The sequence below is a fragment of the Saimiri boliviensis genome, chromosome 14, assembly GCF_048565385.1.
Source record: "Saimiri boliviensis isolate mSaiBol1 chromosome 14, mSaiBol1.pri, whole genome shotgun sequence".
NCBI classification, from domain to species: Eukaryota; Metazoa; Chordata; class Mammalia; order Primates; family Cebidae; genus Saimiri; species Saimiri boliviensis.
The window spans coordinates 60375064-60392747 of NC_133462.1; the positions used below are offsets into that span (position 1 = coordinate 60375064).

Below are 17684 nucleotides of genomic sequence, written 5' to 3' on the forward strand. Positions count from 1 at the left end.
AGAGGGAATAAAACAGCTATAATAATGTTATGGGCCATAAAACATTCCTATTAAACCATTTTTTATTTTAACAATTTTTATGAACTTTGTAAGTTTGATTTATAGCTGCACCAGTCATAAAACCATCTTTCTGGGTCTTAAATTGTCAGTCCCTCTCTCCCACCAAAAAAGAATTAAATGTGGGGAAGTCAAACTATAAATGAACATTAGTGCTAACGAGATTCCCTGATAGCAGGTTTTAGTGGTGGTGTTTAATTTTACCCTCCCTATAAATCTGAGGAAGCCTGGGAACTTTTTTAACATCTCTTTGTTAATTAAGATTATGCAGATTTTCTTCTGCAGGGGCTCCAAGGACCACTGAGTCCTGTGAGGGTAACAGGAGGGCAGTGCATTGACTTGATGGTATAAAGCTCCAAGATTCTGTGCCTGGAAAGTACCAAGGTTCCATTACTTCCCAGCTAGAGTAGCTCCCTGGAATTGTCAGCCATTTGCACCGTCAGCACCAGGACTGGGAGGGGGGCAGTCTCTACCTCTGTCTTTCAGGAATTCTCCTTACAACGACAGCCCTGAAATGATACCCAGAAAGCTTGGCAGGGGCAGGAGTTTACACTCCCAGGGAGAACAGATTACATTATCATTTATAGCTTCTTGTCACCTAATGAAAGATTCACAAGGTGACTCAAATGACCACAGTTCAACTCAATTGCAGGTCTAGTCACCAAACATCTTGTCCTTGGTTTTCTCTGTCTTCACCAACAGGTGGTGCAAGTCCATGGTCATGATGCCTGGCAGGATCTGACCTTGACTCTGCTGCTTACCCGCTACAGGACTTAACCTCTCTGAGCCTTAGTGGTCAGTGGGGATAATAACTGCATGTAGTTTGTGGTGAGAATTAAAGAAGTTAAAACACAGAAAGGCTGAGCATGGTGCCTGGTATCCAGTGAGCACGTGGTGAATGTTGGTATTAGTGTTGCTATTACGAGCATCATCATCACAGTCTCCCAAAGGGAAGGATACTCCCTGCTGTCCCCTGTCACTCAGGGCCAGCATGTGGGAAGTGACTTGCACCAGTAAAAGCTCAGTAAATATTTGAGGAATGAATGCATACATGAATGATAAATGACATCGGGGAATTGAAAGTGCTTTGTATCATGAGTACCATAAGAACAGAGTATTTTCTTCTTCTGACTGGGAGCCATAGGCTGGAAAGCCCAGTAGCAAGAATTAGGGTATCAGAGATAGAAGCAGAAAGACCTCACTCCTGCCCTTTAGAAACTCATGGTTTGGGGGCATAATGCTATTTTCTTTTGTACTTTCTTACTCAGCTTTAATTGGTTCATTACAGTTGTTCTACAGGAAACGGTAAGCACCATATGAAGTAGTGGTGGTTGGGCATGGATGTATGTGTATAGAGTTTACAGGGAGTGGTGACAGCTACCTTGTCTGTAAGCCCACATCCTGGGTGCCTCACACTTTCACAAGCCAGGGTTGTTATCTCCATTTTACAGAGGAGGAACCCAACCAAGATGCAGAGAGATTGAAGTCATACCACCAATGAGTGGGGAAGCAGGGGTTAAGTACAGTTTCCAAAGCCCCTTCTCTTCCCACTACACCACACTCATATCCTCTGGGCAGAGGTCCAGGCAGGGTGTCAGGATAGGGGGGTACAGGCGAGTGAGGGGATAGAGCCTGGAGAAGAGCATTTTTGGGGATCCCCAGTGCCCCAGCTTCCTCTGTGCCCATGGAGGCTCCTGCTAGCTCCAGGGCCTGGTGGTTGGGAGCTCAGTGCCTGAGAGCCCAGCCTGTCAGCCCCTCTGCACATCCCCCTTTCCAAGACAGGGACATGGGGGGATGTTATTAATCAGACGATCCCATGGGTCTTGCAGCCTGAGGCGCTTCCTCTGGTTGGTTTAATTTCCCTTGGTGTCTCTTATTTCCAGTTTCTATTTTAGTATTTTTTCTGAATCCCAACCTGTCTACCTGTGCTTAATCTTACAGAGACCCCCAGCTGGGAGTAGATACCTCCTTGATCTTGTGTTCTTTTGTTGGGAATTTTTTTTTTTTTTTTTTGACTGCTCATTCAATGTGTCTGCCTGTGTGCTAAACACCTCACCTATCTCAAATCTATTCCATACAACTGCATGGGGCAGGGATCACCAGGAGCCCCATTTTACAGGTGAGAGAAGAGAAACCTTGAGAAATTTTCCCAAGGACACCAGCTACTAAGTGGTAGCATGTAAGACCTGAAGAGAAGTCTATCCACTTCCCTGCTCCACTGCAGGTCAGAAGTGTAAGCTGCATTAGTAAGATGCTAAAGAGAGGCAGTGCCATGTACCTTAAGGTACTGGTCCATGTGGAGGGCTTTGCAATGTGCAATTTTTTTTTTTTCAGATGTAGAGGTACACAGAATAGAAATCCCTAGGCCTTACCCTAGACCCGTTAAATCTGTTTCTGAGGGTAGAGTCAGGTCACTCATGTTTTTTTTTTTTTTTTTTTTTTTTTTTTTTTATCAGTTCCCTCAGTAATTCCAACGGGCAGCCATGGCTAAGAATGGCTGTTCTAAGCTCCAGTAGGAGGAGGAAAGCAGGAAGAGGAGAATGCTTTTTAGACTTTTGAGGCCTTAGAGCAAGGCTTAGTGGGAAGGGGACATTCTGGGACGGTGAAGAGGGGAGAGTACCCGCTCTCACCTGGTCATGCATCCGTGTGTCTGGGACGGTGAAGAGGGACGAGAACCCGCTCTCACCTGGTCATGCATCAGTGTGTCTGGGACGGTGAAGAGGGAGACAGACACCCGCTCTCACCTGGTAATGCATCAGTGTGTTGAGCCGCTTCCAGTCACCCTCGATCTTGGTGGTGATGTCCTCATCCTGTAACACGACCCGGGCGATCCGGCCTTGGCGCCACTCTGCGTGGAGGGGGTGGTGCAGGGAGCAGCGTGAGCGGGATGAGGGCTGTGAGCCAGTATCTCCCGATTGCGCCTCCTCTAGGGACCTTGCAACCCGACCCCCTCAAGTTGGTACCAAAGACAGCCTAGAGACATGGAGGGCTCCATGGGCCCAGGCAGCAGAGGAAACACATGGGCCTCCCCAGAGACAGCCACATCTCAACAGGCAGTGCCCAAAGGGGGAAGCATATCTCGTGGTCCTCACCTGGCCAGGACACACTCATACCTCCTGGAAGGGTTGCGTGCAGGGCAGGGCTTCCCTTCTTTCACCCCTCACCCCCTGCCCTCACACTCAGAGTCCAGCCTTCCTACCCAAGTCCATGTCCACCGCCCTTGGCCGCTGGGAATAGGGCACATTCTTATACACAGCATCAAGAATCTTCTCCTTAACCTGTGTGATGGTGTCACAATTTAACACCTTCACTGGGATCTCTGGACTGTTCTCGTTGTCAGGGTTGACGCAGTTCAGGATCTACAAGCGGGGAACAGAGGGTGAGAAGGACGGGAGTTGAAGGAATACTTTGAGGGAGAGGGTCAGGACCTCAGAATCTTCTTTTTCCAAAGTTCACCCTCCTTAGAGGGGACATAAGGGTGATTTTCTGGTCTGTGACTCAGTTTCTTTCACCTTCGTAACATCTGCCAAATGAAAACCTGAGACACTGTGTCCACCTCTTCTTTCAAAGCACCAGGACTCTACTTTCTAGCTCCAGGATGGCTTACGAGAGACTACAGTCCTGGAGTGAGGCACTCTGTTTTGAGATGGTTCTAGATGTTTCAGAGACGAGCCTCACACTTCCCCAAAGCCTCTACATTAGGAACCAATGTACATCTTTCCCATAATGCCAATTACCTGATATCTAATGATGGGTGACCTTTTTTCTCCCCCAATATTATTTAGGGTAACTCAGGGCACCGAGTGCTTTTAGGGCTTACAAAATGAGATGGGACCAGGCAGAAGGGCCCTGCCTGCCTGTCTGCCTTGTTCTTGGTACACTTAGTTGCTTTTTGGGCTCACCCCAGACCAGCCTCCCATCTTCTTTATCGACCCCCCAGAGTAAGGGACAGAAGTAGAAGAAACACATGTGGGCCGAGAGCTTCTGGCTTCCTCACCAGGGTCTTGTACTCGATCTGCTGTCGGATGAGCTTATCTTCGCTCAGGGAGTAGCGGGCCTCGCCCGTGATGGCATCAATGGGGCCCTTCTCCATCTGCTGCTTGATGGCACAGTACAGCATGAAGAGCGGTTCCCCTGCACACTCCTGTGGGCACACACAGGACAAGCAGTGTGGGCATAGCTCCTCGGGCTTGCACCTTTTCCCCTTCTCTCTCGGAGCCAGGCCAGTGGAAGGAGGCGCTTTAGCACACCCAGGCCAGGTAGGTTCCTGCTCCTGAGGGAAGGGGGTCCCCATGCAGCCCTGTGGCCAGGATCTGAGCAGCAGTGCACCCTGCCCTGGACTCTGGGCCCCGTCTCACTCCCTTTCTCACCTTCAGGAACTTGTGCAGGAGGAAGGCGAACCAATTGGTCAGCATCTTTTCGGCCACGGACTCTGTCCTGGGGAAGGGAGAAAGGGTAAGAGGCAGTCCTTCGTGGAGGGGTCCTGCTGGTGGGGCCTGGGCTTGTCTCAAGGTCTCCCAAGAGAACAAACAGAGCATGCGGGAAGGCAAGGCGGGAGTCAGGACACTGGGTTCCAGTCCAGCTCGCCCAGTAACAAGACTGTGACCCGGGGGCAGGAGTGGCTTCTTTCTGGGCCTCAGTTTCCTCTGAAAATGGTGAGGTTGGCCTTTTCAGCCCTGATGGTCCACGGTTCTCTGAACTGCTTTGGCTGCATCTGGGACAGGGGCTGTGGATAAAGGCACCTCAGCATCCCACAGGGCTGGAAAGAACCAGTTCTCCCAACTCACTTCTGGCCTCAGGACGATAACTAGAGAGTTTCCCGGTCCCTCTGGGCTTTCTTGCCTGCCTGAGTTCTCTGTTTTGCCTATCTAGAAGATGCCTGGTCCCTTCCCCTCTAAAAACACTCAGGGTCAGACTGCCTTGGATTCAAATCCTGATTCTGCTATATGCTGGCTGTGTGACTTTGGGCAAGTCACTTAACCCATCTGGTTTCCGTTTTCCCTTCTCTAAATGGAGACAGTCATTACAACATCCGCCCCCGATGGTTGTTGTCAGGGTTGAATGAGTTAATGTTTGTCAAGTGCTAAGAAAAGTGCCTGGCACCTGCTAAGCGCCATGTATTAGCTGTCATTAGGACTGTCATGCGGGGTCTTGGATCCCAGCCCTCAGGTAGAGAGCAGTGCGTAAGTGTTTTGCCAACAGGGGATTTGCTCATGCAAGCTCCGGCCCCCACTTCCCCTTCTCATCCCAGGGCTACAGATCTGGAGATCTGGGAAGGAACAAAGCGGCTATGACAGACCCTCAGTGAAGGGGATGCCAGAGGGGTATTGTAACTCCCTGCACGTGGTGCAAATTATACCCTCTGGTTGCAGTAAATCCCAGGCATTCGCTAGGGCTGCTCAGCAATCTGAGCCTGGGAGAGAGTGACAATGGCAGAAAAAATTGTAGCTTTCTCCCCTGGCTCCTCCCAGCACCCTCTCCCTGCATTGTGCCTGAGATTAGCTCTAATTTAAATACAACAGTTCTTAATGAGAGTTTCTAATGCTCAGATTGGCAGGATGGGGGCTCAGCACTCATAAAACAAAGCCATTCTTCCTCCTTCCTCGCCCTGCGTGGGGCCCGGAAGCCTCAGACCTTGCTAGGGGAAGGCTAAAGTGGAGGGGTGGTGAACGCCCCCTCTGCCCAGAGGAGCTCCAAAGCTGTGCCCCGCTCCCCACTGCCGCTACAGAGGGTGGGCTCAGGGGATACCGAGGTGTCCAACCCTCTCCCTGCCAGGAAACATGCAGTGGGCATGTGTGGTGGATGCTGTGATTCAGATCCAGGAAGCTGAGCTCAGAGGGCACAGGCTTCCAGGCTGTCCAAATCCCTAGCTCAGTGCAGTGCAGTAGAACCTTCTGCAATCATGGAAATGTTCCTGTCTCTGTGGTCCGGCATGGTGGCCGCTAGTCACAATGTGGCCACCAAGAACTTAGAATGCAGCTAGTGCTAGGGCGATGGAGGAGCTGGATTTTACATTCTATTTCATTTTAATTTCTAGCAGCTACCCTCGGCTGGACAGCACAGCTCTAGAGGCACGGGCAGGAAGAGACTGCGAGATAGGAATTATTTTTCTCATTTTGTTTAGGAGGAAACTAAACAACAGAGAGGTTACAACCCTGGCCAGAAATCACAAAGCCAGCAGAAAGCAGAGCTGGGACTCCAGCTGAGATCCAAGCCAAGGTCTGAGCTCATCCATCACACTTGGGCCACTTCAGACTCTGCAGTCTCCCTAGGCTGAGGGAAAGTCAGATTCTGCCCTGCGGAGACGTGAGGACGGAGGCTGCTCTGAATGGGTGTCCCTTCTGGGGAATGGGCTTCTCATGCTGCTTGGGCCTGCTATAACGAGGTGCTCTGTCCCCATTTAGACTCCTGCCACCCTCTCCACCCACTGCTGTGGGTCAGACCTCCGGAGAAGCAGCTTGGGGTGGTTCTTGTTCTCCAGGTTCTTATCAATGAGGTCAGAGAGCAGCTGCTTGAGGACATCGGTGGCATACTCCAGGCGGCCCTGGAGGCCGGTCATGATGAGTGAAGCCACGTTGCCCCGATCCCGCATGGAGAAGCTACGCTGCAGCTCCAGGGTGCGGATGAAGGTCAGCAGGAACACCTTGTTGTTGATGAGCTGGGCGAAGAGCTTCAGGGCCTTCTCCACGTGCTGCTGCCCGTTTCCCTGTACCTGGGGTGGGGTATGATGCGGCAGTGCCCTCAGAGGTCAGGCATAGGGTCTCCTACCCGAGGGTCTCACTGACATTAGCTGTAGGACCCTATCTTTGAGGCTTATAACCACGCCCACCCCATTCCACCCATGCGTGATGATGTAGGAACAGCTGGTCGTGAGGTTGACAGCCTGCTCTGACCTTCCACGGGGCTGGGGAGGCTGGGATCCATGCAGAACTCTCAAAGGGGAGGCTGCCTGATTTTCCCAAGGATAGCATAGGAGATGCCCCCTCAAACTTCTTCAGTTAACTAGTCTCCCCTTAATCTCCTCTGCCTGGTTTATTATCTTTAGTAAAACAAACCAACAAATGAACAAACAAACCTCATTGAATCCTATATCTTCCTTTAAGCCATCTTAAATCCATTTTAGAATGAGGTAGGATCTTAGTTAATTGGTTCAGCCATTAATTAAAAAATGACAAACAATGAGCCTTACCCTGGAATCATCCCAAAGAGCCTGGGTGCCCCCTTGGCCATAACCTTCCTGATAGCTCTGTTGCTGAGATGTGGTTACAAACTACTGACCCCTCTTCACTGTTAACCTTGCTCTGTGCTGCTGGGTCTCATCTGGATTTACTAGGCTACCTAGGGCCTGCATCCCTGCCAGGTGGTTGGGAGGTAGGCATTACCTCCAGCTCCCGCAGGACGGGGTGGTCCTCGATGCCTGGGAACAGGACTCGCATAGCGTAGGTACGATAGTCCAGGTAGGGGATTCCCGAGCGGTCCAGGTCACTGGTCAGCTCATTGATATCCGTCTGGAGCTCAGCAAAAGCTATGAGAATGAACAGAGAGGGAGGCTTATGGGGAAGCCCCAGTCGGAGGAGGGAAAATAGAGAGAAGTTTACCAAGGAGGATTACGGGGGTGTGTCTCCAGAGGGCAGGGCTACTCGCAGCCTGCCTTTTTTAGGTGGTGGGGAAATGTTATGTTATTTTTATGTTATTTTCTCTTCTACGCTTATCTATAATTTTGAATTTTCTCTGTACATATTGAAAATGTAGTTAAAACAAGGAAAAAAGAATACCATGATCGGTCTGTTTAGTAACGATCCCAGAGGTACTGGAGGCAGGTGACAGACCGTGGCTGAGGGATCCAGCAAAGACCAGAACAGGCAACGTGCTGCCCTTTTCCAAGCAAGACAATAAATCAAGATGCAAAGGCCTAGGGGAGGCCTGGCCATCAGACACTCGGCTGAGAGCCGAGTTTGGGAAGGGAAGGACTTCGGAAGCCTCGACTTGGTGGTGGCACACTTGTCTTCCCGGCTCCTTCCTCTCCCAAACTCACCAGCCCCGTTGCCAGAAGGAGGCTTGGCTCCACCTGTCCTATTTCCCAGCCCAGCTCTTCCCTGTCATCCAGCAGAGGGCTTCTTTCTGATCTTGACATTTGTGGCAAAAGGAGAAATGTTTTCATTCCTAATTGAGCTGTTTACCCAGAGAGCCTGCCAGGTCCTCAGCCTGAGAGGACGCCAGGTAAGCTTGTCACACCTCGAGGCTGTGGTTGCGTGGGACACGGGAGAAAACACAATCCGCACTCCCACACGCGTCCACAGCCAAGGACACCAGCAAGCCGCGGCCTTCCGATGCTCAGCCGGCAGCGCTGATGGAAAACAAACCCTGGGGAGATGAGGCAGGTACTCCCACGTGCTGCCAAGACAGTGTGCAAAAAACAGGAGCTGGAACTCCCAGCGGGGATCTGGAGTCTGGGGCTGTGGGGTCCTGAGGGCTCTGACTGTGGGGACATTGAGGCCCTGAGAGGCAGAGGGAGTTGGCCAGATGGTAGGGTGAGTCAGGGCAAAGAAGGGACTAGAACAATGCAGTAGGACCTGGGCTCTCATGCAGGGGGCATTCTTCATTGGACATCTCTGGCCCTATGGGCAAAAGAAGTTTCTGGGAAAACCGAGGTGAGAGTGGAGTGCAAAGGCGTGGCTGGCAGCGATGGAGTAAAGATGGGCATTGTCTGCAGGGAGAACGGCAACAGGGCAGGAGGAGAAAGAGTGACCCAGTAAGTGAGGCTGTGCTTCCACTTACCCTCCTTGCACTCCAGGGCCACGCGGGACTCCAGGTTGTCCATCTGCATTTGCAGCCGCTTGAGAGTGAGGTCATTTTCTCGAGACTTGCGCTTATAGGCAATGAGGACGATGATGACGATGATGAGGAGGAGGCTGCCGCCGGCCGCGATGCTGACAATGGCTGGCAGGGTCAGCAAGCTGTCTGAGATGACACTCACCGAGCCAGGCGAGAACACCATCCCGCCCACGTGAACCTGTGCATTGTACACACACAGACGCACACGATGCACACAGGTGTATTGTCCTGGCATGCCAGCAGATCCTTACAGTGCGAGGAAGGACATGACAGACCATAACCACACAGTGCAGATCTGGACCAAAAGCAACCTCCTGCCTTGGCATCTGCCTTTCTTTCCTTGTGTTCTCAGCTTATACCCATTTTGATGTAGGACATAGAGATGCGGAGATATGGAGGGGGCAAGGCAGGCAGCGAGGCAGAAGAGGGCCTTTCCTTAGAACAGATCACACATGCACCACCAGGCGGGGAGGAGGCAGTACACAGGAGCGACGCACTCACCATGACTTTGTGCTGCCCAGTGAGGTTGGGAGGCTCGCAGAGCAGCTGGGTCTCAGATACGGTGACAGCGCAAGGGGTCTCTCCGATGAGCACTGTGTAGTTGAGTTTGGCCCCTCCAGAGGCAGGAGGGCAGAGGTTTTTGCCCTGTAGAGAATAGCAGTCTTTATAGGAATAATTGACACATGCATGCACAAGTTAATTGCCTTCTTAAAAAGAGATTAAGGAGAGGGGGAAGGGCAGCCATGCAAAAACCAGGAAATGACTCCTTGGAGTACTTCTCTCCTTCGCAGAGAGAAGACAGAGGCAGGAGAGAATGAAAATGAAGAAGAGAGTGGGAAAAAGGCAGGGGAGACAAAATGCTGAACAAGAGAAAATCTAGGGGAGGATACATGGGATTTCATGAAAGTAGTGGGGCAACAAATCACTTGGATGGACGCTGCCAGGACTGTGAGTTCCTGCAACGTGTGTGCGGGTCACTGTGGCCACAGAGAGGACAGGAAAAGAAACAGTTACTCCCAAGTCACTGCAGTGTCTCTGGTTCCCAAAGCTCACAAGAACAAACTGAAATATGCTCAAGTATTCCTTGAGAAGCCTGAGTGCAAGCTCTATGGATTGATCGGTGGATAGCTATTCATGAGCTTCTTCTGTAGGGAGGAGACAGCTTTGCAAGTCCAAGCGCATAGGAAGGAGAGCCAGAAAGAAAGAAAGTCAGGCCAGGAGTATGGTGCGCCCTCTGCCATTGCTGCCGCTGGGGACACCTCACTCTGGAGGGCGCTCCTACCTTCAGAATGATAGGCGATCCCGGCTTTTGATCCAAGACTCCAGTAGGGCTGAGCAGTTCAAAGGTTGGGTTGGGGTAGTAGATAAACTTGGTGTCATTGTAAATCAGCAAGGATTGGACGTTGTTAAAGACAAATCCAAACTCATCTGGCCGTTCGACAGTGTCCAGGCCGGGCCGGTAGTCCGTGGTCAGAGAGGGTGCCAGGCAGGTGAGAGTGGTTGTGTTCACAACTTTACACACCTAAGAGATCCAGAGCGCCACATTCACACACCAAGTGCCTGGTGGGCAGAGGCCAGGAGCCCCCAGCCGCTCCCCACCCTCTCCCTGCTTTTGTGCCTCGTCACCGGGTTTACTTGCTTGTCTCCATTCCATGGGAAAGCCCTCCAGGAAAGGGCAGTGAAATTTTGGGGAGTGAGGGGCATTTTAGCTTAATTAATTCATTCACCAATGCTATTTGGGCATCTAGTTTCCAGTCTGTGCTGGCGCTGTGCTAGGAGATGGGGCTATGGAGTGAAATAGTCAGTCTGGAGGAGAGACAAGCATTACAGCCTAGTCCTGGCAGAGGGCCTGGGGCATGGGGGGCGCACGGCACTGATGAATGCATGCAGGGATGTGAAAAATAAATGCCCTGGTGGGAAGGACCAGCTGCTCTAGCGCTGTCTCTCTCTCTCTCTCTCTGTGTGTGTGTGTGTGTGCGCGTGTGTGTACGCATGGGTGTGCATGGCCTGAAGCAGGGTAGGAGTAACTCATGGAAATTTTCACATGGAAGAAATGAATGAAATTGAATCTGAAGAATGAGTAGGACTTACCTAGATAAAGAAAGGGAAGGGGAGGGGAACAAGTTCCAGGCAGAGGGAACAGCACCAAAAGGCCTGGGGACAAGGGAGCATGGGATGTTTGATAAAAAAAGCAGCACAGAACAGCACAGGGTGTGTGTGTGTGTGTGTGTGTGTGTGTGTGTGTGTATAGAGTGTGGAGCAGGAAGTGGTACAAGATGAGCACTCTGCCCAGTATATAGTAGGTGTTCAGTTAATCTTGATTGAAAATATTGATGAAAAATGGGATTCTGCAACTCTCTAAATCTTTTTTTTTTTTTTTTTTGATGTGAAGTCTCACTATGTTGCCCAGGCTGGAGTACAGTGGCATGGCCTTGGCTCACTGCAGCCTCCACCTCCCGGGTTCCAGAGATTCTCCTGCCTCAGCCTCCTGGGAAGCATAGCTGGGATTACAGGCACGTGCCACCACGCCCAGCTAATTTTTGAATTTTTAGGAGAGACCGGGCTTTACCATGTTGGCCAGGCTGGTCTTGAACTCCTGACCTCAGGTGATCCGCCCACCTCAGCCTCCCAAAGTGCTGGGATTACAGGTGTGAGCCACCACGCCCAGCCCTCTTTAAATGTTTTATGCAGGACCTCTCTCTCTTCTCTAACCAAGTGCCCCCTAACACTGCACTGGGACAGAAACTTGGTTTTGACAGAGTTCATGATATCCTTTTTCTCTTGGAGGACTCTGGTGGCAACTAAAATCCTGGCTGTCTCAGTCCCTCCTCAGCGTGAGCTGTGCCATTCTCTCCTGTGGAGGTTTAGTTCTGGGGCTGCCCAAAACAGCAGCCAGACTGCAGAAACCACTAAAGGGGCCACGTGGGGCTTGGGAAGAAAACCCCCTCCTCCTCCCTCTCTGCCTGGCCTCGGTTTCAGCTTTGGGAGCTGTGGTGTCCCAGCAACAGCCAGGGCATCTCTGAGAACTCCAGTCTGTTCAAGCACATGCTGTCCTGGAGGGTCCACACATGTTGTGTGTCTGGCCAACACACACATACATGAGCTTCATGTTCAGAAAACAAGACTGTGTGTGAACTTGCAAAAAAAGCTGACACTTGCATAGAGATTATGTCTAGAGATTAGGATAGAGCTTCAAGTTCAAGTCTTAACCCTTCCTTTCCAGAGGGAATTTAAGAATTTAAACAGAATGCCTCACTGCAGCCTTCATGCTGTAGTGGGAGTGAGTACACATTCCTGCCCTTTTTGTGGTGGAATTCAGCAGCCCCTTATGAACCGAATGTCCCTTTCAAGTTCCAGCAGGGTACAATGAGGCATGGGGAGATGAAGGGGTATGGTGAAATGGGTACAGCTGGGCCAGGGGGTCCCAATCCCTGGGTTCTGCAAGGAAGACCCTGAGCCTCCATGAGCCTCACTCCCACCCTCTTCCTCTCTGCTGGTCCCACTCTGGCTTCCCTAGACCAGGCTCCTCTATGAATAAGCAAATCACTCCCAAGCAAGAGGCTTCCTGCCCCATGCTGCATTGGCACTGTGTTTGCCAAACATTCCTCTGGGTTTGGAGGCTTCACTCTGGTCCTCCTCGCTATCCACTGGGGTGTCTTCGAAACCCAAAGACAGGGGTAGGCCCAGGTGTGCTGAGGATGAGATGGGGTCCAACCAAGCAGGGCTTCAGGGGCAAAGTGCCTCTCCCCTACCATTCCCAAAAGTAGAGGCACGGGGCAGGGTTTCTGAGCCTCCCATTCTAGAGCCAGCTGATGGAAAACTGCATTCCTCCATCCTTCCCTCTGGCTCTGCCAGCCTGTAGATGCCAGGCAGGTCACCACTGAAGCTGGGCACTCCCAGCTCTGCAGAGGGCAGAGCTGCTTCTTAAGTACTTGGAACATTGAGATTGTGGTGCCCGGGGCTGGAGGAAGCACTGAGAAGGTTCCTGCCCAGGGCTGAAGATGAGTCCCAGTGAGGGGGCAAGGGCTTGGGACCTGAGCCTTCGCCCACAGGTGTCAGGTGTGGGGAAGGAAAGGGGCATCCCAGCCAGGCTTCTCTTTAATGGCTTCCTGAGGACTAAGGCTGAAGCCTTTGGCGGTCACATACTCACTCTCCAAAATTTTCTCTGTACTGTATTATGTCTTTTATTTTCTGAATGCTGATGCTTTGACATCTGGGGCCTTGCTGATGGGCAAAATCCTAGAGATAGCAAATAACTTGCCTGTGAGCATGCCTTTCATATGCACAAACTGATCCAGACCCCACAGCCCCTTTCTATACCATCCTCATGCCCTAATCATCCCGGGAACAGGCACCAAACGTCTAGGGACAGCCCCTGGGCCTCAGAGCCTGCTGAAATGACTCAAATCAGTTGATCCTAAACTTGCTTACCCTGCTGTGCCTGTTCCTTCCTGCAGAAACCACAGAAAGACTCTTGCCAAGGTTTCTCACTCTCCCTCCCCAACCCCAGTGCTTCCCGCTGTGGCCCCTGGGGCATGGCCTGCCCTCTTCTCTTGGGACCTGATCTATGAGTAGAACAAATTATACTCTGGCCCTGCCATACCAGAATAATAATAAAACCTATATTTAAAAACATGTACCTAATTTGCTTGTTTTTTTGTTTGTTTGTTTTTGTTTTTGTTTTTAATTCTTTCTGGATGTGAGCTTACCATTCTCATTCCCAAACTGCACCCTAGGCCCTGGAGTGACCTGTGAGCTTCTGGGGACCCTGAGCTTCAGTCTGGAAATGGAGTGGGGGCCTAGGCCTTTTTACTCATGGATCAAGCTCTACACCTGGCGGAAGGAGGCATGCACTCACCCAGCCCAAAAAGAAGTGAGTGTGGTGGGTACTGAAGGTGTGGTACAAGCGCCCCACGGCTCTGGCAGGGTAGTAATGTCAAGCCCACCAGCATTCCCTGTGGCCTAGTTATAAAGAGTCTGGATGTTTGGGACCCACCTTGGCCCTGCCACCAGTCCCCTTTATGATTGGGGGCAAGTCACTGAACCGTTCTGGCCCCAGTTTCCTCCGCTGTACAGTGAAGGGGTCGCATCAGATGATGCCTGAGACCTTTCCACATCTAACTTTCTAGCAATCTGTCATTTTATATATCTCCATGTTTCTTACGGAAGCCTCAAATACCCTGGAAATATGTCTGGGGTAAGAGGGGAGACACACCACCACCTTCTCCATCTCCATCTTAGGCTAGTCAAACCTCTGGGGGTCAAAGCAGTAATAATTCTAATTTCTATGAAAAATAATGGCCATAGTAGCATCTGCTGGAATATAATTATGAATACAATCATGTTTCAAAAAATATTGACTGAGATGAAGCCCAGAAAAATTAAAAAAAAATTTCAATGTATTGGACATTCTATCCTTATGATACAGACAACTTTTAAAAATTACAAAAATTACATAGCTCTGCAGGGAAGACTAATATAAAACGTCCAAACTGATCATCTTAGCAACCAGGGTGGAGTTATCTGATGCAGCAACTAGCATTATCAACTGCCAACCTCGTGCCAGCCACGGGCTGGCAGGTTACGAAGCAAGGGCAGGGTTCGTAGCTGAGGGGTGGAGGATCTGGAGGTTAAATGACTTGACTATGCTTGTACCGCTAATAGATGGCAGAGCCCTGCTTCCACTCCAGACATGTCTGAATCTGGAGGCAGAATTTCTCCAACAACTCTCAATACGGGTTTTCATTGGACCTCAAAGTCAGCATGTCATAAAACAGGAGTCCTTTGATGCTGTTTCATAAACTCAGAAGCCAGTGCTTTGATACACTCACTATAGGGTCTTCCGTTGAGAAATTATACTGTAACAATAGTATAAAAATCATTGTAGGGCTGATGATGGTGGCCCACGCCTATAATCCCAGCACTTTGGGAGGCCAAGGCAGGAGGATCACTCGAGCCCAGGAGTTTGGAATCAGCCTGGGTAAAATAGAGAGACCTTGTCTCTAAAATAATAATAATGATGAAAAAAAAACTAGCCAAACATGCGCCTGTGGTTCCAGCTACTCAGGAGGTTGAGGCAGGAGGATTGCTTGAGCCCAGGAGGTCAAGGCTGCAGTGAGCTGTGGCTATACCACTGCACTCCAGCCTGGGCAACAGGGTGAGGCCCTGTCTTAAAAAATAAATTGTCAGGTTCAGGTATTTGGACCACGATTCCAGGCTCAGAGTCTTAAGCCAGATTTCCTCTCCAGTATTCAGGGGCTCCAGCGTCCAACCCGGGGCCCATCACATTGCAAAACACTGACACAGAGCAGTGTTTGCCAAAGGCTGGGGAGTTTACCAAAGGCTGGGGTGGACCCACAGTTACTCACATTGACAGATTCTTTGCCATTGAATTTGACTCGGATCCTTGGCTCCTGAATGACATCCAGGTTGAAGCCTGTGATGGTCAGGGGTGTGTGGCCACTGGAAACAGGTGGAGGCTGGGTTAGGTAAAAACCCCTCAAATCCGGCATGGTGAACCTCCACCTTAGGGATCCCTCTCATGAGCCAGACTTGGGCTGCAGGGATCATGGTGGGTGGCGCCCAGGTGCCTCCCTCCCACCGCCCGCCTCACCTGGCAATGCTCCACTCTGGCTCGATGCGCTGGACCCGAGGGTCATCTATGTACTCAAATTGCAGGCTGTTATCCACACGGGCTCGGTCAACACTCACAGAAACAGGGACTGGGCCAAGGCCATTGGATGATGGGGGTGAGACACACACAATCTCACTCATCGACCTCCTGACAGGGAGACAGCAGGAGGGTTGAGAAGAATGGAGGTGCCCACTGGCTTGACAAGGGGCTTTCCTCGGTCTGGGGGTATGGCCACAGAAGTGTTCTCCCATCCTTTTTATTCTACATGATGGAACACATCCCTCATCAGTACAGATCAGTGCCCTCTTTCTACCCAGTGGATTAGGGAGGTAGCAAATTGGAGAAAGGGGTTTGAAAATGAAGGGCAGGGACAGGGCTTCATGAGCTTTGGGAGAACTCTCCTTTTCTGGACTTTTCTACAATATGACTAGCCAGTGCTTAGAATTTGGTCAGGCAGTCAACAAATATTCACTGAGCACCTACTGTACACAGCAGTGAATGCACAGTCCTTGCCCCTGTGGAATTTATGGTCCAAGTATCAAGTAGATTATGCTGGGCAAGCAGGGTTCTCATCCATGGATTCTTTCAGAATTCCCTACAGCTTCAGGGCTAGGGGAGAGCTGGCAACAGGTAGTGTTCAATTTTTTATGCTCAAAGGATGCCCTGAGCGTAAGTCTGTGCTTTCTAAGAACTGAGGCTATGCAATCTCCATGTTTCTCAAGTCACCATAGTGAGGACTTAGCAGATGCTTGATCCTAATGGTGACTGGAGAGCTCCTAGGAGCTCCTTCCTCTGGCATTCTCATGGCCCTCACTTCTCATTATTTTTAGAAGTATCCAGCCCCTCTGATACATGAGGTATACACTGACAAGTAGGATATATTTCTCACAGTGACTGGTATGGTATTTGGGTCTAGGTGTAGCAAATAACATGAAGATGATGGAGCAGGTCTATAAATGAACATGCACAGTAATATGTGTACAGCAAATGTCCCAGATGTGCCGTTTCCTGGTGGGCCTTCAAGTTCATCTTACCCATAGAACTCGCAGGTCTGGTTGCCCAGGTAAACTGCCACGCTGCTCCCAGCCCCAAGGTAATGGCCGGTGATGGTCACCATGGTGCCTCCTGACTCGGGACCTCGGATTGGGTTGAGTGACAGCACAGAAGGGTTCTTCGGAAAGAAGCAGAGAAATAATGACAGCTTAGGTTTTGTCTGGAAGGATGAACCAGGGTTAGATTCAAGGAGGGGAGAGACTGTCTTCATTCTGGGCATGGTGGTACTTTTCCTGTCCTTTTCAATGCTGAATGCTCTCTCTGCTGACCCCAGAGATGAGACCCCCCCTCCTTTTTTTTTTTTTTTAAATAAATACAGGGTTTCACCATTTTGGTCAGGCTGGTCTTGAACTCCTGACCTCAGATGATCCACCCACCTTGGCCTCCAAAGTGCTTGGAGAGACCCTTTCTAAGAAGAATCTCTGGGCATGTCCGGGAAGGCAAAAGAGCCACGTGCTGAAATTAATTAACTCCCCAGAGAGTTGCATGCTCATAACAATGAAGGGAAAGCAGAGGTGACACTGACTAATCTATCAATTAGTTTACAAATCGAGAACAATTTGAAAATGCTTCTCTATCTAGAGCCAGTACTGATTTTTTGGGCACAAAATCGATAGGGTTGAATAAAGCGTTCCTGCCTGGGTTGGGCCACCGAGAGGTTAACGTCTTCCATTAATGGCCAATGCACGTGTCCCTCCGTCCTTCCCTAAGCATAAGAAGGGCACAGCAGGCCACCTGGTGCAGAGAGCTGTCAGTAAATATTAGGATGGCTTCTCACATCCTCATCACGAGGAGGGCACATCACTGGCTGGGGCTTTCTAGTAAGGTTACTAAGTAGTAAAATTTAGCCTGAAGCTTAAAAATCTAAAATGCATCAGGCAGCTGACCTAAATCAGAAAAGAATTGCTTCTGCCTGGAGGACAGTGGAGTGGGAGTGAATCGGAAAATGCATTTAACTGAGCAACTATACAGAAACGAATTCTAGTTTGCATCAGCCATTCATCCGCTGTGAGTCCTGAGGCAAGTTTTGAAATCATTCTTTATTCCTCTGTCAAGTGAGAAGGGTGGGCTAGGTTACCTCTAAAGCCCCTCTCAGCTCTGACTT

General features: G+C 50.5%; 1 protein-coding gene across 1 annotated transcript in view; it reads right to left on the reverse strand.

Annotated features, from left to right (window-relative positions):
* The window catches only part of PLXNA2 (plexin A2), a 219210-nt gene that overhangs the window by 8763 nt on the left and 192763 nt on the right, over window positions 1–17684 (reverse strand). Inside the window, exons 15-26 of the mRNA XM_003930409.4 lie at window positions 16561–16697; window positions 15506–15673; window positions 15261–15354; window positions 10175–10414; window positions 9394–9537; window positions 8836–9070; window positions 7440–7582; window positions 6501–6769; window positions 4428–4494; window positions 4055–4201; window positions 3257–3416; window positions 2802–2905 (exon numbers count right to left, since the gene is read on the reverse strand). Of these exons, the coding sequence (XP_003930458.3) occupies window positions 2802–2905; window positions 3257–3416; window positions 4055–4201; window positions 4428–4494; window positions 6501–6769; window positions 7440–7582; window positions 8836–9070; window positions 9394–9537; window positions 10175–10414; window positions 15261–15354; window positions 15506–15673; window positions 16561–16697 (1908 nt within the window). The remainder of the gene's footprint in view (window positions 1–2801; window positions 2906–3256; window positions 3417–4054; window positions 4202–4427; window positions 4495–6500; window positions 6770–7439; window positions 7583–8835; window positions 9071–9393; window positions 9538–10174; window positions 10415–15260; window positions 15355–15505; window positions 15674–16560; window positions 16698–17684) is intronic.